This window comes from Manis javanica, chromosome 17 (assembly GCF_040802235.1).
Source record: "Manis javanica isolate MJ-LG chromosome 17, MJ_LKY, whole genome shotgun sequence".
NCBI classification, from domain to species: Eukaryota; Metazoa; Chordata; class Mammalia; order Pholidota; family Manidae; genus Manis; species Manis javanica.
Genome location: NC_133172.1, coordinates 21,290,101 through 21,313,545, shown reverse-complemented (window position 1 = coordinate 21,313,545; position 23,445 = coordinate 21,290,101). Strand labels below are relative to the sequence as shown.

Here is a 23,445-nt window from a genome sequence, read left to right as displayed (position 1 = left end):
ACACCTGAAGAGACTGACACTGGCAAGGCAAAAAGGCCAGGCTACCGGGAGGGCAGAGGGGAGCAGTCTTTCCTCCCAACTGGGTCTCTGCTCTGGGCAGTGCCTAGTGCCTGGCTCCCTCTGCCCACAAAACCAGTAGGAACCCCTCTTTCACACAACCAAAAGATAAAGCCCACACATGTAGATGTGTTTCCAACAGATGAAGGGCACGGTGTGAATGAGGGGTCTCTAGGTCAGGAGTAAGACTGAGTGAGGGGTGACAGCGCAGGGTATCCTGGCCAGAGAGTCTTGTGAAGAGCACAGGAGAGTGCGTGCTTTCTGCTGCTTTTCCAGCATAAGGGTATTTTCTCTGCCTTTCTCACTCCTTCCTAGTTATGCAATCCCTCACTCAACCACCAAGCTCTGGAAAAGACAACTGTTTGTTTATGACTTAGCCAGAAGCTGTCAACCAGAAAGCACAGAAATAGCAAGCAGTACCCTGCAATACACACATACATCTAATTTAACTTTTCACCATGCCAGAGATTCAGGGCCAGTTGGACAGGCAGAATCTAACTTTTTCATTTCCATAAAAATTAAAACATGAACTTGGTGCTTGGAAAGAGTCCTCCTGCTATCGCAGGATCTCTGCCAGGTATTGGGGCTGCAGATCGAGGCTCAGCTGTTTCCATCCAGCATCCCAATCCTTCCACAGGGGATGGGGGGTCCACAATATGAATCAACACTTAGCCCTAACCCTTAACTAAAGGTTTCCTTCAGTCAGTTCCTTAAATCTTTATAAACACCTACTGTGTACTACTCACAGTTGTTTTTCACTGTTGAATGAATAACAAAGTTATTTCATAATCACCAAAATGTCCATGAATCAATTGTATTTCTAGACCCAACTAATGATCTGCCTATTTCAACTGGAAGGATGTACTCACCAATAGTTAACAGTCCTTATCTATAAAGTTGTGTCTGTGTGGGGTGGGGGCTGCTGTGTGTGTGCGAATTTGTACACTTCTGTTAATACCTTTTTTATACTACCTTATGTTGTATTTATAATACAAAGAATATTAGAAAAAAAGAAATTACTTCTGAAGTTGCTTTCAGTCACCTGCCCTTTCCTCTTTTTATAATCCAATCAAAATCTAGGATTTTTCTAAGGGCACATGACCATGGTGAAATCTCAGGGTCTGCCTGGAAAGGCCAGAAGGACTTGCACATTTCCCCCTGACCTCGGAATTGCAGGCAGGAGACCTTGCTCCTGGCCAGCACCCCTTTCTGCCCACTCTGCCAGATACCCAGACCTCTCGCTAAGCCACACCTGCAGTACCACTGTCCTCTGTGGCCACCTCCAATGCAGCCTCTGTGTCATGAGACTCTGGTACCTGAGCCAAAGAAGGAAGTGGTGATCAGGCAAACACCAATGTCAGTATCATCAGGTGGCACCTTGGGACCCATCCAAATAGCTCCAGGTAGCAAGGGACATTTACAGTGGTACAGCTCATCACACTGACTTTCCTCTGAGTCACCCTGAAAATTCTGTTTCTGCCAGGGGACCCATTCCAGCCACTATTCCGCAATGTGAGGAGGTGTTTGTCAGGCACACCCTCTGGGCAGTTAGTATGCACCAGTCCAGCTAGCAGACCCTCACCAATGCCATGATCAGCCCGCGACCTCGAACAACCTGGCTTCAGACCATGGGGCGGGAAGTGGGCAGCATAAGCAACCTTCATACCTCTTCTCCTCCCTCCCTCCACGGGAAAGGATTCAAGGTTCCAAATACCTGGTGGGACATCATCACTACCCAGCAAAGCTGGGGTGGATGAGCCCCCATGACCCACACTGTACTCTGTGGCCTTAGCCCAAGAAAAGGCACCTTGCACACAAGTGTGCTCCTAAATGATGAACACATGTCTAACATGAAATTACACCCAACTAAGGTGAATGGAGCAAAGGAGGAACTTCTGGGTTAAAAAGAAAAATATTCCTCCTTCCTTCTCTGCTGGAGCCTCAATGAAGCCCAGAATAAACAAGGACCATAAACCAGGACACAGTGAACCTTGGGGCCCTGTCCAGCCTGGAAGTTCTGTGAACAAGAAACAACTTCTCCTCCAGCTCTTGCGTAAAAACAATGGGGCTAAATTCATTTCGGGTCATTAGTGTTCCCCAAGGATGGGGAGGCAGAGATAAGGACTGACAATGCCTCCCTCTGTCCTGACTCTCCCCTTCCATACTGGGCTAAGACTTTGCATATAGGGCCCTTTCAACAGGCCTGGGCAACGCCTTTTTCTAGTTCTTCTTCAGCTGGGTTTCTCTTGGCCAAGAACAGCTATTCCTGACGGTTTTAGAACTACAGCAGCCAGAGACCCTGGGATAAGGGACCTGTTCTCAGGATGAAGTGTCCTTGAAACTCCTACAGCCTGTATTAACTATATAGGCCAGGACACATTCTTCCACAACTTTCATTAAGATGAGCATAAAAACCTGTTTGGGAAAAAGAATTTCCACTGGCCATTCTTTTAAGAAAACAATTTATAGTTGTAGAGCTGTACCTCTATTTAAACATATTAATGTAGAGAGAGAAAGCAAGAAAAGAAAAAAAGAACAGTGAGAAGCCAGAGAAGAGAGAAACATACTGCGATAGTCCAGAAAGTATTGTTTTCTGTTTGTTTTTAGTTCAGAGATCCCCAAGCTGTCAGCCCAGGAAGCCAGGGTCTGTACTGGGGGTGTCCATGCCTGACCAGGGACCAAGTTGTGTCTGTGTCCCAGGGCTCTGGCACAGCCCCTACAGGCCCCTGAGAAGACATTGATTTACCAGGCTCTCCCTCTCTGCCAATGACTGGCTCACACATTCAGGGTCCACGCTCAGTTGGCAGTGGGCTTTTGGGCAATTAGTTTTCATTTTGTGTGCAAGTCACACAAAACAGTTGAAGCTCTGAATATGAACTGTGGACCCCCACTTTTTTCCTCTGGGCTAAAGCAAAGAAGTTGATTCCTATTCAAGCATGCCTGAGTTATCCAGACAAAGCACCAACTCCGAGCACTACTTGGAGCCCCAGGAAATGAAGCCTGCTGTGAACTGCCATAGAACCCATACTGAGCCAGGATTGCATGTGCCCCGAACTTGACAGGGGTCAGGCTCAGAGCTGTCACTCAGTAAATGCTTTTTGAATGAATGAAGCAGAATGGCATTCTCAAGGAGAGAAGATAGGATAAAGAGTACAGAATGAGAGACCTGACTTTAATAGAAATAAATTTGATCCTGTAAATGTGCACAAAATCCCCATACTCCAAGTTAGGACGGGGGAGCCTACCTTGGGAGCAGCTGAATGATGCCCTGACTACACCTCCAGTCTGGGGGATCCTCATTTACTGCCCCTGATTGGCTCATCCACCCAGTACTCTGCTAATTTCCAATCTTTGCCCTCTCCCCCTGCCTCCTGGGACCCCTTCACAGCTCTCACTCTCCCTTGACTCTTCAACCACCCCCACCCCCAACTTCTTCACCATCAGCTTTCACAAGGCTCTAGACTGCCTCAATCTTAAGCAGACCTGCCTTCTTCTCTCTCCTCTGACACCTGTCCCCTCCCTCCAACAATGATCTCCTCCCGAAAGCATCACAGCTTCCCAGTACCCTGACTTTAGCTCCCAACTCTACACCCACTCCTTTACTAACAGCCCCCTAAAGGCCTAAATCCAGTATTTTCCAGTGCCTTTCTGACATATCAACCACACCCCTCCACTGAAAAGACTCTCTTCTCCAGGCTTTCTTGACGCTGTTACCCTCCTGGCTTGCCTACCATCTGTGCCTGTCCCTTCAGAGGCGGTATTATTCCCTGTGTTTTGGGTCCTTTTCACAATACCCCATCTGCCTCCTACAGTGATGTCCCCCAGAGCCACATCTCCAGCCAGGGTGCACTCATGCCTGCCAGGTCTGTGGGATGGACTCCCCACTGAGACCACCACGTGGCTATCTCATGGGGGCCTCAAATGCACCTGCCCAACTTCAGCCTCCAGGTTCCACCACCTCAGTGAGGCATCTGACCATCCACCCAGACACCAAAGGCAGACCTTTTGGGTTCCGTCAGCAGCACCTTCCCCATCATATCCAATCCATTGGTTCTTCCCACCCATGCTGACACTGCTCTTGCTCAGGCCCTCCTCACCGGACCCCTAGTTTGAGTTAGGGGTGTGAGCAGGTGGGATGGATGGGTGGTGAGGCTGTGCTCAGTTTATATAACTGACTGAAAAGTCACCAACAGTCCGCATCAGAGTAGGAAGGGCAAAGACAATGTAAATTCCATGGAGCTAAACCCTCCTGTTCTTTGCCTGGCTCCACCACTGCCTCTCCTCCCTTCCCCACGCAGGCCGTTCGACTTGTAACATGACTCAAGTCTGGTCCTGCTTTAATGGATCACCTTAATGGATCCCCAAGGAACTCTGGTTCCTTAGCAGGACGAATGACCAGAACAGCCTGGTTCCCACCTCCACCTCCAGAGGGTTCCCACCTCCACCTCCAAGCCCAGAGGGTTCCCTCAGAAGTGTTGGCAATTCCATGTCTGGTATGTACCATAATGATCATTACAATGTCTCCTTTTCAATGGAGATGTTTCTAATTATAAACCAGTGATTCATTTTACTTTGATTCTCTTATCTACTACCAGAGAATTTACGTCTAAAAAAACATCCAACCCTGTGTCCTTTCAGAGCACTTTGCAGGCCATCCACTCTCTTTCCAGTGCACATCCTCCCCTGGAAAACCTGTTCTGGAAGACTTAGGAATATAACTCTCACAGGTGTTCTCCATCTCTTCTGCCCCTCCCTCTGTCATTTCCCCCAGATGGTCTATAGGTCCAGACCTCCACTTGTTTGGAGAACAAACAACTCAGGGAGGAAATGAAGTCCCAGAAAGGGCCAGCAACTTGCTGGAGGCTACATAGGAATCATGTGGGGGTGGTAGCCAGACTCTGTGGCCATAGGACAGAGATCTAGTGATTCCCAGGCTCCACCTCCTTCTGCAATTCCATGGCCTGTGATCCTCTGTCCCAAATGCCACACATAATTAGAAGTTTATAAATTATAATCCTGTAATCCCATGATGACATCTTTGAACTTAAATATACCTTAAAACTACTTTTCAAAAAATGTTAAAGCAATTTAACAAAAAAGAATTTTTCCCACTCTGTCCTCACCTGTTTCCAGATTCTTCTTCTGTCCTGCCTATCCCCTGGAGCCACCACAGCTCCCCAACAGACAGCAAAAGCCCAAAGGCTGTGTCACAAGGGAGAAGAAGGAAGCTGCCAAGACCTTTTACCTCCTGGATTGTTGGGCTTGGAACAATTAAGAATTGATTGTTCTGTGGGAAAGAGTATCACTTCCCTATTTATAAATTATGCACTCTGCCTTCTGTCATAAATGCTATAAAAACCCAACAATCTCTCAAATCACTAAGTCAAACCTGGCCAAACTCCAAAGGCTATTTTTAGACTCGAAGGGACCTACGAGGATGACTGGTGGATGGTGTCACCGTGCCTCCGAGCTCGAAAGCATTTTTGTTGTCCAGGTCTTGCCACCTGCAAGCATCCTAGCGCCCCCACTCCCAGGCTGGGGTCGCTTTTGAGGGCCCGGGCTGCAGGATTATCATATCCAGGGCGCGCGCGCCGAAGATGAATGGACGCAGAGCCTGCACTCGCCGGGGGTCTCTAACAATCAGATAAACCCTCTTTAGCATCTGGAGAGAAGGGGAGAGACCGCAGCCCTGACGTATGCCGCGCTCACGCCCTCCTGGTCGACTTGAGGCCGCGGAGGGGGCAACGCCCGAAGTTGCCTCTCACGAGCAACTCTCCCCTTCTTTTAAAGCCAAAGAAGTGGCGGACATTCTGGTGGCAAAAGAGAATGCCAACCCTCTGGGGTAGTCCTGTCTCCACCCGCGCCCCGTCAAGCGCTCCAGTGGAAGCTGGTCTCGGGTCCCAGCGTGCCCCGAAACCGAGGGCGCCAGCGCAACTACTAACGAGTCCCTTCTCCAGGCGCGCCCCGGATCGCCAGAGGGGGCCACCCGGAAACACCTCCGGGCCCCCATCCACGGCCGGCACCTGCGCGGAGAGGCCCCCAGAGGCCCCCCGCCTCCCAGCCCCGGAAGCCACCTGCTCTAGGCCGCCGGGTACCCCGCCGCCGCACCCCTCACCCCAATCCTCTGCCCCGCCCGCCCTGGCCAGTACGCCCCCTCCCCCTCCCGGCCTGGTCGACCCTGGCCGCGAGCCCCACAGCCCGTTCCACAGCGTGGAGGTAGGCGCGGACTCCCCGCCCACCCGAAGCCGCCCACCTTCCGAAAGTAGCCGTCGCCCTCCTTCTCCAGCGGCTGGGGGGCCGCGGGCAGCAGTGCATCGGTCATGCTGGCGGCACCGGCGCGCAGGGAGAACTGAGGCTCCAGCGCGCGCTGGCCCCAGAAGGCTCCGGGACCCGCCTTCCGCCCCGCCCGCCCGGCAGCTCTCCAGCCCCGCCCCGGGCCAGGCCCCGAGCCCCGAGCCCCGAGCCCCGAGCCCCGAGCCCCGAGCCCCTGTCCGGCCCGCCTAGGCCACGCCCCAATCCCCGCCCCGGCTCCGGATTGGCCGGGCAGAGCCGGCGCCCCAGGCCTCGGCTCTTGGAGAGCTGCGGTGGCCCTGGGCGCGTCGCTCACCTTCTTTCAGCCTTCGTATCCTAGTTGAGGCGTCGTTGCAGCCTCAGCCCTGTGGCGCAGGTGGCAGGCCGGGGGCTCGGTGTCTGGACGCGGCGCCTCGTCCGGAGCTGAGGCGCGCGGGCGAAGGTGCGGCTCCTCCCTGGAGGAGCGTGGACGCCTCGGGGCAGTGACCAGACCCAACGCCACGTAGAGGGCTTTAGCTGGGTGACTCGGACGGGCTGGCGCGACGGTCAACTCGCTGGCCCCCACCCTCTCTGCAGAGACTAGACGGATCCACTGGGGGTGGCGGGCGGCTCTGGGAGAAGGGGCTGCCTACGCAGGGATCCCTAGAAAGGATTTTGTGTGGAGGAGACTCGGCAGACGTCCGTGAACACATTTCCTAACTATCACTTCAAACCTCAATTTTCTGAACTGCATAATGGGGCTGGATCATGTACTCTTGAGTGGTCGAAGGTATTACAATGCACGAAAGTGCGTGTTAAAGCTCTTAGCTGGGAGGTAGGGAGGAAAGGGGGGCTCGGGACTGGGTTCGCACCACTCACGCACCCCTCCCCTCCGCTGACCCGCAGACTCGAACCAGGTGCCCCGTGCCTGGCAAGACAGGGTGCCCAGATCCCGAAGCCCGAGCCAGAAGCCCCCAAGCCCACTGGGCCACGCCCTTCCGGCAGCGGGCCTACAGCCTCTACTTCCCACCCCCAACCAAGGGACAAATTTGCGCAGTTACTGTTGAATTGGCGGTCACGGTAGACACCACAGGTAGAACAGAACACAGGCTGCTTTCAAAACAAGCCAAATATTTCCTTCTCTCTAAAAAAAAGAAAAGAAAAGAAAAAGCGGGGTGGAGGTGCTTTAGAGACTGTTGGGAAGTTTTACAATACTGGCAACAACCCAGGACTAACAACTAAGTAAATGTCTATAAAAACCCTCCTTATCACAGCCTGCCTGAGACGCAGCACTTAGAAAAGGCATTTTCAGGAAGGACTGTTTTAATTCTAAAAGAGACCCGGAAGAGTCCTAATCACCTCTGCTCATGACAAGTGTTTGGGAAGCTATGCGCACAGCAGGTGCTAAAACTTCCTTTCTTAGGGTCAAAAGTGAGTATGAAGCTAATATCAGCATATGTTGGTCACCCTATAGTTAATCCATTGCTCTGGAAAAGTACCAACCCCCACTCTGGAAGTTAAAAAGAGCCACTTCTGTTTTGGGGACCCCAGGGTGACAGGTCACTCTATTATATTTGTAATACTACTACTACTAAAATCATCAATAATCGAACTTCTACTCTAGCCAGAAAGTTTATAGATAGTATATTTCATTCTCAAGACCCTTTTGCAAAAAAAAGATTGAGTAATCTCCATTTAACAGGTGAGAGGACCAAGGCTAAGAGGAGAAAAGTGACCAAGTACACACTCCCTGTTGGTGGCTGAAATGGGTTTTAGTCCAGGCCTGCTGACTGCAGTCATTCCCAGTCACCTTCAGACTTTTGTCATCTTCTACCACCCTGAAGTTCCAATTGCCTTTACAATTTGTCGCATATACATGTCACCTGTACTACTATGGGCTTAGAAGTGTTCCTTAAAATTACTCACTTTATCCAAACAAATGTTATTTTAAAAGATAACTGTCACAAGCACAGAGAATACAGTTAATGATTCTGTAACATTTTACTACGTTGATGGACAGTGACCTCACTGGAGGGGATGAAGACTTAATAATATGGGTAAACTTGAAGCATTGTGTTGTGTGTTTGAAACCAACGTAAGATTGTATGTCAATGACAGTTTAATTTTAAAAAGACACTGTGTAAGGATCACCACCATCCAAAAGACAAACAACAAATGTGGAGAAAGGGGAACCCCCCTACACTGCTGGTGGGAATGCAAATTAGTTCAACCATTGTGGAAAGGATTATGGAGGTTCCTCAAAAAGCTAAAAATAGAAATATCATTTGACGCAGGAATTCCACTTCTAGGAATTTACCCTAAGAATGCAGCAGCCCAGTTTGAAAAAGACATAGGCGCCCCTATGTTTATTGCAGCACTATTTACAATAGCCAAGAATTGGAAGCAACCTAAGTGTCCACCAGTAGATTAATAGATAAAGAAGATGTGGTACATATACACAATGGAATATTATTCAGCCAGAAGAAGAAAACAAATCCTGCCATTTGCAACAACATGGATGGAGCTAGAGGGTATTATGCTCAGTGAAATAAGCCAGGCGGAGAAAGACAAGTATCAAATGTGGAGTATAAGAACAAAGAAAAACCTGAAGGAACAAAACAACAGCAGACTCACAGAACTCAAGAATGGACTAACAGTTACCAAAGGGAGACGGATTGGGGAGGATGGTTGGGAGGGAGGGATAAGGGGGAGGGGGAAAGAAAGGGGGCATTATGATGAGCATGTATAATGGGGGGGCATGGGGAGGGCTGTGCAACACAGAAGAGACAAGTAGTGAGTCTACAGCATCTTACTACGCTGATGGACAGTGACTGTAATGGGGTTTGTGGGGGGGACTTGGTGATGGGGGAGTCTAGTAAACATAATGTTCCTCATGTAATTGTAGATTAATGATACCAAAAAAAAAAAAAAGACAACTGTGTCATAACTGTAAGTGGAAAACCAGCAGCACTTTGCCTTATGGGAAGATACACATAAAAGTGAATAGAGTGAAAACAAAAATCTGTTATTTAATCTAGCCTGACACCATTGATTTTGTGAGCTTCTTCTTTGATTAAAAAGAGCAAGAGAAAGAAGCACAGTGTTAAAGACACACCAGCCCACCCTGAGTCTGTCTTCTGGGCATCTTAGAGGAAAAGGAGCACTTCTCTTTGAGTCCCAGCAGGCATCTCCTGTGCGTGAGTCATTTGTGTCACTTTTCAAGGCTGTGCAGGACCACACATCTCTATACATGCTCATGACTCATTGCAGGGGGGCCCACAGGCCTGACCCCATATCTCTGTTCCTGCTGTCATTAGGAAATGAACACTGCTACCGCTGACCCAGCAGAAGAGTCACATCTAACTTTTCACTTGTCACCCCCATTGGTGTGTGTGCGTCTTAAGAACTACTCCTAATAAAAAAGCCAGGTGTTGGAGTTTCTGAGTCAGGCAAAAGGCTAAAATCTCAACTGCAAACAACTATTTTGTCAAGTCCCTGTTTTACCGTCTGACTGAGACCAACAGCTAACTGTCCAGGGACCCAGGTCCTCCAGGTAAAATGCATGTCCCCCCTCCTAGACCTGCTTGTTGACAAAGGAGCATTGGTTTCTCTGGGGGTGACCTGACCTATGTGCCTTCTTGAAGAATCTGATGAAATTTTCCAAATAAACAGCAGAAATTACAAGGTAATCTTTAAGTGAATAAAATTCGCTGTAAATTATAGACTCAATTTTGCAATTTTTATTTTAAAATTCTTAGAAAATGAATCCATATGGTGCCATAGAGGAACTCCAACTAGAGAGGGACATAACAGGCTCAGTAGGCTGTGCTACTGAGTCACTTTGGCCAGATCCTTTTACCCCTCATGGCCTCAGTTTCCCCATCTATGACATATGCTCTTATGCATAGCAGTTCTTTATTGCACTTACTCTATGTCAAGGACTGTGCTACGTGCTTGTCATGCATGATTGCAGTTGGTCCTCCCACAACAGCATGAAGGGGATACTTTCTCATTCCCAATTTACAGAGGAAGAAGCTGAGGCTCAGAGGTCACCAGCCTGGTAAGTTAGACTATCTGGCACTATGCCATACTGTTCCCTGTGATTTAAAAGGAAAGACATTCTGACATATTGGGAAGAAGTAACTGTGAATGAAAGATAAATGACTGGCAGAATAGCCACACACACAAAAAAATACCAAGTACTGATGAGAATGTGGAGCAACCAGCTCTCATACGTTGCCCGTGGGAGCGTATATGGGTACAAACAAACTGTTTGGCATTTTTTTACTTAAGTGGATATATGCATAACTTATGATCAACCAGTTCCAACTCTAGAGAGATACCGGATGGAAATGCATACATCTGTTCACCATAAAACATCTATAAGAATGTTAATAGCTGCACTTTTCAAAATAGCCCCTAACTAGAAACTACCCAAATGCTCACTTACTGTAGAATGGGTAAGTTGTAGCATACTCACATAATGAAAAGTTTTACATGGTGAAAATGAACACATCACTATTACAAGCAACAAATAAGTTGTAGGCAACCTATTTTGCTCACAAACATTGTTGAGCAAAAGGAGCCAGACAAAATACTGTATGATTCCTCATAAAGTACAAAACAGGCAAAACTAGTCTATTCTGGGATTATTGCTTCTAGGATCCTGAAAATTTTCTATTTCTTGATCTGCTTATTCTTACATGGGTGTGTTCACTTTGGAAAAATGTATAGACTGTGTGCTTATGATTTGTACACTTTTCTGTATATATAGTTCAATGAAAAAACACAATAAGAAAAAAAAAGAGTGATGTTGATTCCCCAGTACAGAGAGTAGGTGTTTTTGTAAGTCATGAGTGACCATTCCGCTGCCAACACTGTTGTGTGGACCATGAAGAAGAAATTGCTCCCCACCCAGGTGATTCAGCCCAAATTCCTATCCGCAGTTTCTTGATAAGATCCTGAGATTTGTGCCTTCTTGCATGTATGTCTAAGTAACAACGGAAGGGTCTGTGGCATTTACACTGCTACGGCTTTGCATAAAACACATGTTGTCTCTAGGTTTTGGCAGCCAAGAATCAAGTACTGGGTTGTAAGTGACCAGGGTCACAAATGGAGCCTCAAGTCACTCCCAAAGATGCCTAGGAGACAGCTGAGAGCCACTCCAGGAGGAAGTTACAGGAATTTGAAGGGCCCCTTGTCCCCTGAACCTCAGTGGTCAGGAGTTGAAAAGGTTGGTTATTGCCATTTTGTCAAATGCTCATGATTGTCAATAATCCAATTAAGTAAAATTCTCAATAATACATTTACTGGGTTTTTCCTTGGAAGCTATAAACTATGAAAAAATTAGTTTGGTTGATCTAGAAATAAAATCATGGAGATTCACAATTTGTCTGAGTATATGGATTAACACCCAACCTTCTTTACTTTTATTATCTACATTGATATTCACAACCACACTTGATGGTCAAATGATGACCTTGGGGGCCTGCAGGGCTTCCAGAAACAAAAAGATTACTTTCTTTTTGTACATATTAGTATGTACTAATATATACAAAAACTTTAAAATCAAAATCAAGCCACTGACATAAAAATGTTTTGAAAAGAATACCATGGATGTAGCTAAAAGCAAATATTCAAATCCCTCCTACCCTGATTTCCTTTGATCAGGGGCAACCCATCACTGGTTTCTTTGGGGAGTTTACTGGAGATATATTATGCATATTACAGCATATTTGTGGATATATTGTGTGCCTACATTGTGTAATAGCCACAATAAATTTGGCCATTATGTTTTCTTTTAATGTAAATGGCAGCTCTCCCTCAGCCCCAGTGTACTCTGTCTCATCCCCTGTTTTGCTCACTCAACATGTTGGAGATCATTCCTCATCAGCATTTTTAAAATACTTTACACTCTTTCATCATTTAGGTTATTCCAGTTACCTACAGCTGTTAACAAATTACCCCAAATCTTAATGGCTTAAAACAAGAACAATCATTTTATTATTACTCTTATGGTTCTGGGAGGTGACCGAATTCAGCAGTTCTTACTTGGGGACTGTCATTGATGCTGATTGTTAACTGGGATTGGGGTTAGGTGATGGGCTGTGTTAAACTTAAAATAAGTCAGTTGTTTTACTAGCCAAAATGGGTTTATTCTGGAATAGCAGAGAATTGTAAAATGGGCCAGCAAAGCTACACCAGAACCATAGGCATGTCCAGAGAACTTTTATAGAGGAAAGGGCCAGGTTGGGAGGGCTATTTATGCCAAAAGTCTATTGGAGTAAACTGGAAGGCCCAGTATTTTGGCTTCTCATTGGCTGAGTTGTGACAGTGTCTCATTGGCTGGGCTATTGCAGGGAAGGTAGAAAACTTTCTTCCTCCTGCTGAGTAGTAAAATAGCTAAAATAGTTTGGCACCCGTCTCTTCCAGTGGGGTCTGAGATTTAGGAGGAGTGGTGGCCGTGAGAGCATCCCCTGCAGGTTTCCTGATGCCACATCAGTGAGGTTTTCCTTTAATTTTCACAGCTGGTGTACATACATGTAGCCTCTCCTTGTGGCCTGGACTTCCTCACCGGGTGGAGGTTGGGTTCCAAGGGCCAGCATCCCAAGAAACAGAAAGTTGAAGCTGCCAGTCTCTTAAAACTTGAGTGTGGAAAATGTAATACAGCCACTTTCACTGTTCTTCTGCTCAAGCAGTCGTGGAGCCTAGATTCGAGGGGAGAGGACATAGACTCTACGTGATGCGAGACTTGTCAAATAATTTTGGAGCTATGTTTTAAAACCTGTCTTAAAAAAAACTTTTGTCCTTTGAAGTCATATGCCATGATTTATTTAATCAGTTATTCTTTTTTTTCAAAATTATTTATTGAGTGCTTACTACATGTCAAGCACTATTCTAAGCTCTGAGGACACAGAAAAACAAAAAAGTAAAACCAGTCCAAACCTATACCCTTGTGGTACTTACATTTCAATGGGGAGGGGCATAGTAAATAAGTAAATCAAATTATATAGAATGTTAAAGGTGATAAGTGTGGTAGAAAAATACAAAGTAGGGTAAGGGGGAACAGAGTATAGCAGATGGGGATTGCTTTTTAAACAGGGTCAGAGAAGACTTTACTGAGAAAGTAACCTTTGAGCAGAGACCTGAAGATGGTGAGGCAGAGTCCTTTGTTATCAGGGGGAGGAACATTCCAAGCATAAGAAAGAGGGATTTGCAAAGGCCTTGGGGTCAGAGTGCTTGGAGAGCTCAAGCAACAGCCCTGCTCCCACAGATTCCAATAGAGTAAGCCTGGGGGATGGGTGGGAGGGACATTTTAACAACATCTAGGGATTTCCACTCAGTCAGATTTATGACCCTTATTTTGAAAATGAGCTTCCAGCTCTGGTTTTCATCTCACCCCTTGCTATATGAACTTCAACGTTCTCTTCTGTAAAAAGGAGTTTTGAGGTGCAATAGCACCCCACTTGACAGATCTTTCTTTAGGTTCAATGAGGGAGCCCTCAGCGTCGCTACCCCACCTCACAGCACCCTGTTGCTTGCTTTTCCTTTCCCCATTCTTTCTTTCTCTTTTCACTTTTATTTCCTTTTTCCTTTTTCTCGCTCTCTAGTCCTGTTTTTCTCTCCCTGCTTGCCCCAACCCTTTTTTCCTTTTCTTTCATTCTTTTCTTCCTTCATTTTTTCTCTCAGACCAAGTGTTGCCTCGAGGTGCCTTTACGATGGCATCCGGGTTTCCGTGTCTGAATCCTTCCAGAGGTCTGAAAGGGGACTCTACTTACGCAAACCTAAGGGTGCAATCTGCTGTATTTGTGTGTGTGTATTTGGAAGCACTGGCATTTTCCCGGCAGGTGGCGGGGTGCGACCTAGGGGGTGGTGGTGGGACCGAGGGAAACAGGGTTTGCCTGGAGGCTAAAGGCGGGTGTGGTCAGAGACCTGAGGGTGGGGGATGGGCAGACATCTCCGAGAACCTGCCTTGCAGCCGGATAGCTGGTTGGCCTCCAGCTTGTCCCTGGTGCCTCCTCCTGACCAGCTCCTGGCGGGATGGGCTTTCGTGACTGCCAAAACCTCCGAGGCAACTCCTGCTGGGGTCCGCCTCCCACAAGAAAGGTCTGAAGACTCCCAGGCGCAGATCGGAGGCGAGAGGCATGCCAGGCAAAGTGGGCACTTTCCTGCACCTGCGCTCTGAGAATTACTAGGTTCGCGGATGAAAAAGAGCGGAAGGCACTTGGCCTGCCGAGGCTTCCGTAGCAAGGGGGCGGAGTCCTGAAGGGAGCAGGATGGCGGCGCGGGGCAGTGACAGCGATGAGGACTTGGTCAGCTATGGGACGGGCCTGGAGCCCCTGGAAGAAGGTGCGGGCCAAATCAGTCGCCGCGCCTATGGGAAACAGTCTGGGGGCTCCAGTATGCGGCGCAAAGCCGCACAACTTTGTGTCGGGCCTTCTCTGGTTCTGGGGAAAGGGCTCGCTGGTCATGGGGTCTGGGAACAGCCACGAGAAAGGCGTGCTCTTTCGGGGTGCTCACGTTCTGGAGGGACAGATGAAAGACCCAGAGGGATGGGAAATAGAGAGATGAAGATACGGGCTCGTGTGAGAGTGGGAAATGGGGTGGGGTGGTTAGGTAATACCTCCCTGAGGAAAGGAGGTTTGAGCTCAGCCTTGGAACAGAAAGGAACCATGCATACGAAGATCTGGGGGGAAGAGCGTTTCAGGCAGAGCAAACAGCAAGTGCAAAGTCTCCGAAGTCGGAGACAGTTTGGCAAATTGAGGGACAGGCAGGGCTGGTGTTGGTGAAGCAGATGACACAAGGGAGAGACTGGTAGAAGATCATGTCAAAGCGGGAAGCAGGGGTTAGATGTTACTTGGTATGGTAAGGGAGTTTGGATTTTGTACTAAGTGTAGGAGAGTCGATGGGGGATTTTACACAAGGGAGAGGCGTATATCTGTAAGGTTATTCTATCCTTGATTTTGAGAATAGGCGGGTTGGGGTGGGCAGAAGTAAAGCAGGGAGACTAGCAAAAAGGTCTGGAGCTTATGGCTTGGGTTGGAGTGTTAGCGGTGGGAGCGGTAAGCAGTGATCTGGATCTAGGTATATTTGAAAGAGTATAAGAACACGACTTGCTGGTGGAATGTGAGTGTGAGGGCAAGAAAAAGCAAGGTTCTCTCCCATGTTTCTGTTCTGATCCACTTAATAATTTGATTTGTTTAGCAGAGTATGTATTGAGTGCGCAATGAAGACTAATGACAGTGCAAAAGACCAAGGAAGTATGGGGAGTAGGAGTTACTTGCAGACCTTTTGTTAGTGAGATCTTTTTTCCCACCCTGACCACATTCTGCCAGATTGGTTGTACTTCTTCTGGGACTTTTCCACTGATAACCCTTTTATTCCCTACAAAGTTCTAATCATTAAAAACTGCCAGATACTGGCTGCATTGCTGCCCTTTGCTTACCAAAGACAAATAGTCTCCTGAGAACTGCTTATGTATTTGAAGACAGCTCTTGAATTTTCTCTGAGGCATTTCTGTACCACATTCAACATCCTCAGTTCCCTAAAACATTGAATTTAAAGTCCTTTCAACTTTAAATTTGTCAGATCCTTTCTCCAATTATGGAACCAGAGTGTGGGTAGAGCAGGGTCATCATTTGTAGGGCCTTCATTTCAGATTTTAGTTCTTTAGTCAGCTCAATATTATATTATTTTACTGACAAACACATCACCCCGTGATCTCAAAGAATTTGTTGACAAAGATCCTTTGTTTGAGGAGAATAAAAGTACAAGGTTTGCAAGTGCTGAAGTACGTGATGTAGACAGGAAATAACCTACACAAGGTAACAAGAAAACCTGAGAACACAGGATTGGATCCCTTGCAAACTGGTTAAAATTTAGCTATGCAGGAAGATGGCAGGTGTTAAACACGCATGGGTGGAGGTTATTATAGCTGTGGTAGGCAGCTATTCATACCATTTCTATATTTCTGGTTTCACAGTTGTTTCCTTGTAAAATGACATAAATTGCAAACTATTTGACCTATGTGTTTCCAATTCTTCCTGTTTTGATGATGCACAAAATCTGAAATTAAGCCTAATAGTCTAACTATGCTTTTGAAGTGGAAGGGAGGGCATTTGATTTGCAGACATTTTTTTTTTCTGGCCTAAAATCACCCTTTAACTTCTCAGTATTAGAAGTTTTTGAAGATCAATTGTTTCCTAAGCACTTTGAAGTCTGAATGCACTCTGAGTACATTTTATAACATAACATACTAGACCAATAATCACTTTTACTTCCTGCTTGGAAGGTTTAATGACAGGTTAGAGAAACATTGGTACTGGAGGGACACTACTTAGGACATCGAGAGCCACAGACACATAGGCCCTCTGATCTGGAAGGAAGGGGCCACCAGTACTTATCTACTCTTTCCTTAGATACTTACAAGGGCTCTAGAATTCTCATCTCCAGCTCAGCCTGTACCCAGATTAATTTTAAAACTACTTTCCTCCTTCTTGATGCTGTGACTCTCTCACTTAAAGCTATTTATGGCTTGCACCACCCACAGGACATACCAGTCCTTGCAGCACCATTTTTAAGGTCCTTTGCACTCTGTCCTTTAGGTTCCATCTTCTATTCCCTCCTTGTCCTCCAGTCAGACTAGACTACTATTTCTAAACATCTGACATTACCTGTTTAGACCTCCTGTTTACTGATGGAGTTAATGTCTATGTGGGGAATTGTGTCCCCATCTGCACCCATCAAATTCTGCTCATTCCTAGGGTGACTGATGTGGTCTTTGCACATTGTCAGAAGAGTTCCTATACATGCACGTCTCCCCTGCTTGGCTCTGAGCACTCTGAGAACAGGGATGGAATTGTGTTTAGTTTTCCACCCTCAGGGTCTGGGACAGGGCTACTTCCTTGGTAAGGCCATCAGTAAACTTTTGTCAGGGATGAGTGAGGGATGATGAGTATGGGTGACGTGCCTGGCTTGGAGGCAGAGTTGAGATCTCATTTCAGGTTTGTGTTTATTAGCTGTGGACCTTATAGCAGTTACTCAACCAGAGCATTTTTATCAGGCTATGACAAAAAAGATAATATGTGTGTAAAGAAGGAGTTAGTTGTTATTAGCAGCAATATTATAAGAGAGCCTGGCTAAAATGCCACATCTTTCCTGGAGTTTTCCCATGCTGTGGTTAGAGGTGATGCCTCCTCCACAGGAGCTCTGTGGGACCCTGCTCTGGTTGGCCCTCATCATCTGCCACCACAGATTCTGCTTAGTTGTCTGAAGACCTTATCTCCCCTTCCAGATCAGCAAGGGTAGCACCTAGTGTTGGCGGGACTTGCCCTCTCTCACCTTAACCCAGTGGTTCTCAATGAGGAGTGGCATTTGAAGATGTCTAGAGATGGGTTTGGTTGTCAGGCTTGTGGGTGTGGAGTAGGGGTGTTGCTACTGGCATCTAGTGGCTACTAAACGTTGTGGTGTACAAGACCATCCCCAATAACAAAGAACTGTCCCATACAAACTGTCAGTAGTGCTGAGGTTGAGAAACCCCACCATAGCCAAGAATCATGCCAGGTGCGTGTGCATAATGGAGTGTGAGTACTGCTCTTCTAAGACATGGTGAAATTCCTGGACGGTGGGACCCGAGTCATAATTCAGTTCTTTCCTGTGAAATGAAATTATAGCTGATATTAACTGAGCTTCACTGTGACCAGGCATGGTGCTCAGCTCTCTGCACATCATATTTAATCCTTAGCATCCCCCTACAAGATAGGCTCTGTTAGTACCCTGATTTTACAGTTGTGAAGCTGGGGCTTAGAGAGATGAGTAACTTGCCCAAGTTCACAAAGCTAGCAAGTGGTAGGGTAGGGGAATTTGAACCCAGATCTCCTGGTCTTTGGAACCTGAGCTCTTGACTACCTTGCTGTGGGTTATACCCCAGAAATGACCTAAAGATTTTTTAAGCTGCAAGTAAAAATTTAGGATTATGAGGCTGGAAGTTCCTTTAGTTTTTGTTCCATCCTACAATAGTAGGAACTGATTTAATTATTGAATAACAGGTATACATGGACTTTAGGACATATCTTAACTACTGTATAGAATAATAACAGTACATCAAAACTATATATTGTGTGTTCCTCTTCTTGCTAAGTACTATACAGGGATTATCTTACCAAATGCATAACAATACTATGAAATAGATATTACTGTTAGTGTCATTCCCATTTCACAGATGAGGAAATGGAGGCACAGAGACGTTAAGGTGACCAAAGTCCCAGGGCTGTAAAGGTGGAGTTGGCTTTAAAATCCAGACTGTTGTGACTCTTAATCCATGCCCTTAACTACTGTATAACTTTCTTTCTGTATTGAATGTTTGAAAATAACCTGATAGTATATTTTTTATTTTAAATAGATTCAGAATTTTGAATTGGAGTTGATAAAATCAGGGAGAAATTTGTGTCACAGTACCTGAAACTTTAAACCTCAGGAATTTTTAGACTAGGCTAAGAATGAATTCCTTTTTGCTTGTGTGATGTGGCAACCCAGCCCATTTCAGCAAAGTAGGAAAAGGAAATAAGCTTAAAGAACAGTAAATATGGAATCAGGAGATTGTCAGAAATAAACTCTTAATATTTGGGGAAAATGGGTAACGCCAAAGAAAAATACTTGAGTTGGCATGCTGCAAAACTCTAGAAGAGATAAAAGAGTGTTTCTTGCGTTGCAAACCTCTGCTTGCCATGTGCCATCCCAGCAATTTGCCTTCTTTACTGTCAGCAGATTTCACCTCTGTCTGTTTGAACCTTCCCTCACAATGTGATTCAGTTTTCCTAATGGAATTGAGTGGGAAAAGCAGGCCACTTTTGCTAAAACATATTTCTAATAATATAAATAAGAGATACCTATAATTGTCTTAGAACTACAGAGAAACTTGATAAAATATATTGCTTTGTAAACTAAAGCTAGTAAAGTCTAGGAATAGCAACTTAATTAAAATTGTTATATTTGAGGTTACAGGAAGGGAACAATTCATTATGTTAAAGAAATGACATTTTCCCTAAATTTTTTCTGATTCCCCTGCTCTCCTTCTCATTCAAAAATAATTTTTTTGTTGTTTAAGGTGAAAGACCAAAGAAACCCATTCCTCTTCAGGATCAGACTGTCAGAGATGAAAAAGGAAGGTATAAACGATTTCATGGAGCCTTTAGTGGGGGTTTCTCTGCTGGATACTTCAACACTGTTGGCTCAAAAGAAGGTATGATTTTCCTACTCATAGCTAAATGATATCGCTAAAACAAATGTTTGGAATATCATAAAATTGATTCCCTCTCCCCACCTCTTCCTTTTTGAAAAACTTCTTAAAACATTTCAGTACATACACTGTATTCTTTTGTGTTCTTTGAATGTTTGGAATGTTTCCAGAGTCAACTGTGTGCTGTTCACTGATTACAACCTGAAGGTGAAAGTTTTCTTTCACTTAAGAAAAAAATAGATACATTCTAACCAGATGATTAAATGATGACAGTGACTTAGAGTTTACGTTGCATCTTGCCATGCACAAAGTGCTTTTGCGTGGATTGACTCAGTTAACATCATTTCTCACAACTCAGTGACTCGGGAGCACAGGTGTCACAGCCGTTTTGTACATGAGGCCACTGAGGGCCAGAGGTGCTCTCTCTCCTATCACTGGGGACCACATTGTCACTTGTCAGTACATGCCTCAACCAGGAGGAAAATCAATTAAAATTTTCACATTGTGCCATATGATAAATTCTGTATTGTTTAATGTATGTTTTTAAGATATTTTAATACAGAAACTGGAAGAAAATGACTTGATATGTCTCAGATACGAATGGAAGATGAACAGATTAACTTATGTAGCAATTATTAAGAACCAAATGGAACAGATCTTTTATGTATATTTTAAAAAGTAACTTGTACACAACAATAGTAGTAAAGTAAAACAATACAGGAAAAAAAGACAAAAAGCCATATAAGAAAAATAGTTGGGGTAAATAAGTTGATTAAAATTCACTATCCAGCATGTCTAATGATCATGAGCAAATGAGCAAATGATGAACATATTTGATGAGTTTATTTCAGAGGATATCGAAATGCTGTATGGAATATTCAGCCTTATTATTATTATTACTATTATTTTTTCATACTAAAGAATGCACTATAATGGTCCACTGTCAATTATTTTTTATAATCCACATAATGGAACTAAGGAAAATTCTAAAAATTAATTTGCGTGAGTGCCATTTTCTTGCCTGCTCTTTATACCTTAGCTGTTTTCTAAAGGACTTCACTGGACAAAATTAAATATTTTAACATGTATAAAAATAAGCCAACTCAAATAATAAATTACAAGAAATTAAAGCTATCTATCTGCATTCTCATAGTCAAAGATCAGACAATTCTAACACATCCTACTTCTGTGATTTTTTTTAAAGCTAAAAATGAGATTCTTTTTTTTTTTATTTTTTCCTTGATTTTTTTTTTATTATTAAGGTATTGTTGATATACACTCTTATGAAGGTTTCAATGTAGTGGTTACTACATTGACCCATATTACTAAGTCCCCACCCATACCCCAGTGCAGTCACTGTCCATCAGTGTGGTAAGATGCCACAGATCCATTATGTGCCTTCTCTGTGCTACACTGCCTTCCCCGTGAGTCCTCACACCATGTATACTAAACATAATACCCTTCAATCCCCTTCTCTGTCCCTCCCCACCCGCCCTCCCACACCCCTCCCCTTTGGTAACCACTAGTCCATTCTTGGAGTCTGTGAGTCTTCAGCCTTGTTATTAAAAAAAGCAAAATAAGGTAACTAAAAGTAGCACACTTACTAAAATGTTAAACATGGCAGTAAGGTTTGTGAAGAAAGAAGTAACACATTGTCGATGGTTTTAATTATAACTGTGCTGTATATTGTAATTAAAAAGTAAGACCAGCTCAAACAATTAGGTAGACTGTGATATGTTAATATACTGGACTATCTATTTACCATTGGGATTGACAGATTCAAGGACTGTGCAGCAGTAGGGCAAAGACTATAGAAATCCAAGGTGGAGGAAGGTTGCTGAGCCCAGGATATTGCCTGGGAGAGCTGATTTTCCCTGTCCTGGGGGATCTCCCAGGTCGACCCTGAAATCTGCTTCACCTACCTACCAAGAGTCAATCTGCCCCATACTCCTCAGCTCCACAAGACTCTTACAGGAAATCAGAAAAGAGGTTTGTCACTCTTAAAGAAAACTAAAAATGTTTATCTTAGAGGATTATAGACAGTGTAGTCCCCCCTTATCCATGGTTTTGCTTTCTGCAGTCAGCTGCAGTCCAGAAGCACATGGTCCTTCTGACCTACTGTCAGAAGGTCAGTAGTGCCCAGCACTAAATCACAACAATACGTCATTCACTCACTTCATCTCATCTTGTGGGCATTTATCATCTCACGTCATCAGGAGGAAGAAGAAGGGTGAGTGCAGAACAGAAAGTACTTTGAGAGAGAGACCACATTCACATCACGTCATTACAGTATTTTATTCTATTTTTTGTTATTAAAATATTTTAATTATTTGCTCTATTTTATTATTTGTTGTTGTGGTTAATCTCTTACTATTCCTAAATTGTAAATCAAACTTTATCATAGGTGTGGATGTACAGGAAAAACAGTCTATATAGGGTTCGGTACTATCTGTGGTTTTAGGCATTCACTTGGAGGTCTCGGAATGTATCCCCTGTGGATAAGGGGGGATATTGTACCTTTGACCTCTAGAGCATTCTCTGTCTGTAGGCACAACACATTATTGGTGACCATGTGTGGGGAACAGGGATGTTAGTCATAGGACTCAGGTATTTAGTGGAATTGGGGGCCTGGTATGGCCCTTGTCTGCCCTTAGACTAGCCAGGCTGAGTCCTCTGGCCAGGGCACCGGTGCTTCTGTGACTCCTTAGCCATCCTTTCATGGCTGACTAATGGTCCCTGACATACTGTTTTTCTGATATGTTGGTATGTTACTCTATGTTGCTCTCCTGCTGGTCTCAGAATGGTCCTGCCTTTTAGGAGGACCTTGCATATTTCTGAACAGATCTTCTTAAGGCCCTTTCACACTTTAACTTTCAGTGCGTAATTTGGTTTCTCTTGGTTCCAATCCTTAAGGAGAAACCTCACTATCTACTAAGTTCTGACAATAGGGGATATGGGGATTAATAAGAGGTTTAGGTGGTATGTTAAGTCTGTGTGAGCCATGAGATGGGAAGTAGCTAAGATTTTTTAGTTATTGGGAGTTTTAAATCCATACATGTTATTTAATTATATAGTTATATAATTATATAAACCAAAATACTATCTAGGATTGTAATATTCTAAACTTTTCTTTCAAGGATGGACACCCTCTTCCTTCGTGTCTTCACGACAGAATAGAGCAGACAAATCTGTTCTTGGTCCTGAAGATTTTATGGATGAAGAGGTGGGTGTGCAGAACTTTAATTACCAGTTAACTGGTGGGATGTGAGTACTGCTTATTGTGGCACCTTCTCTCTCCCAGAAAGGCCAATGTACGATTTCCTCTTTGTAAGGCTGTATCTTTTAGGTGTTATGGACTCCAGTGCCCTGTACATCAATGGATTCTTGTTCACTGGAGGAATGCCTTATTCTGGGGCCAGTTTCCAAAGTCAAGAGTATAAGGGGGACGTCATGTACAGGGAAATTTACTTGAAAAAGCCCCAGTTGCCCCAGAAGTACAGAATCCCTGTAGCCACGTCTACTACCTTCCTTAGTAACTCTTGTGCACACTGCAGTATAAGGACCAGTGAGTGAGTAGATTAGAGAAAGGAGTGAAAGGGGGCCATGTGTGGGCTCTGGGCACATCCTCACAGCAACACTGACTGCCAGTTTCTTAGGGTAAATGGGGCTGGTGGAGGGTTCTAAAGTGGTTCCACCAGCCTGCATGGTGTGCTCCATTTTGTTTTAAAAGTAAACCTCTGTTACCCTAAAGTCTACTCATGGATTCATTTTTGATAAAGTTTAAATAAAATACTTATATCAGCATGCTTTAGGCTGCATGTAAGAGGCAAAGGGAGGTCCCCTTCATATTTGACTAGGATAATTTATCAGGAAGCACATGT

The 23,445-nt window shown here is 45.0% G+C and overlaps 2 protein-coding genes across 6 annotated transcripts in view; one reads left to right on the top strand and one right to left on the bottom strand.

Annotated features, from left to right (window-relative positions):
* The window catches only part of RHPN2 (rhophilin Rho GTPase binding protein 2), a 62,542-nt gene extending 56,067 nt beyond the window's left edge, over positions 1 to 6,475 (bottom strand). Inside the window, exon 1 of one of the 3 annotated variants that reach the window (XM_037021564.2) lies at positions 6,311 to 6,475. In XM_037021564.2, coding sequence (XP_036877459.2) covers positions 6,311 to 6,379 — 69 coding nt within the window. In that variant the 5' untranslated portion in view covers positions 6,380 to 6,475. The remainder of the gene's footprint in view (positions 1 to 6,310) is intronic. The other 2 variants (XM_073225908.1, XM_037021563.2) reach the window with 2 other exon arrangements.
* Positions 6,476 to 14,493: 8,018 nt separating this feature from the next.
* GPATCH1 (G-patch domain containing 1) overlaps positions 14,494 to 23,445 on the top strand; it is a 38,143-nt gene continuing 29,191 nt past the window's right edge. For all 3 annotated transcript variants that reach the window (XM_073225551.1, XM_017662347.3, XM_073225550.1), the window contains exons 1-3: positions 14,494 to 14,676; positions 19,433 to 19,567; positions 22,702 to 22,787. In XM_073225551.1, coding sequence (XP_073081652.1) covers positions 14,604 to 14,676; positions 19,433 to 19,567; positions 22,702 to 22,787 — 294 coding nt within the window. In that variant the 5' untranslated portion in view covers positions 14,494 to 14,603. The remainder of the gene's footprint in view (positions 14,677 to 19,432; positions 19,568 to 22,701; positions 22,788 to 23,445) is intronic.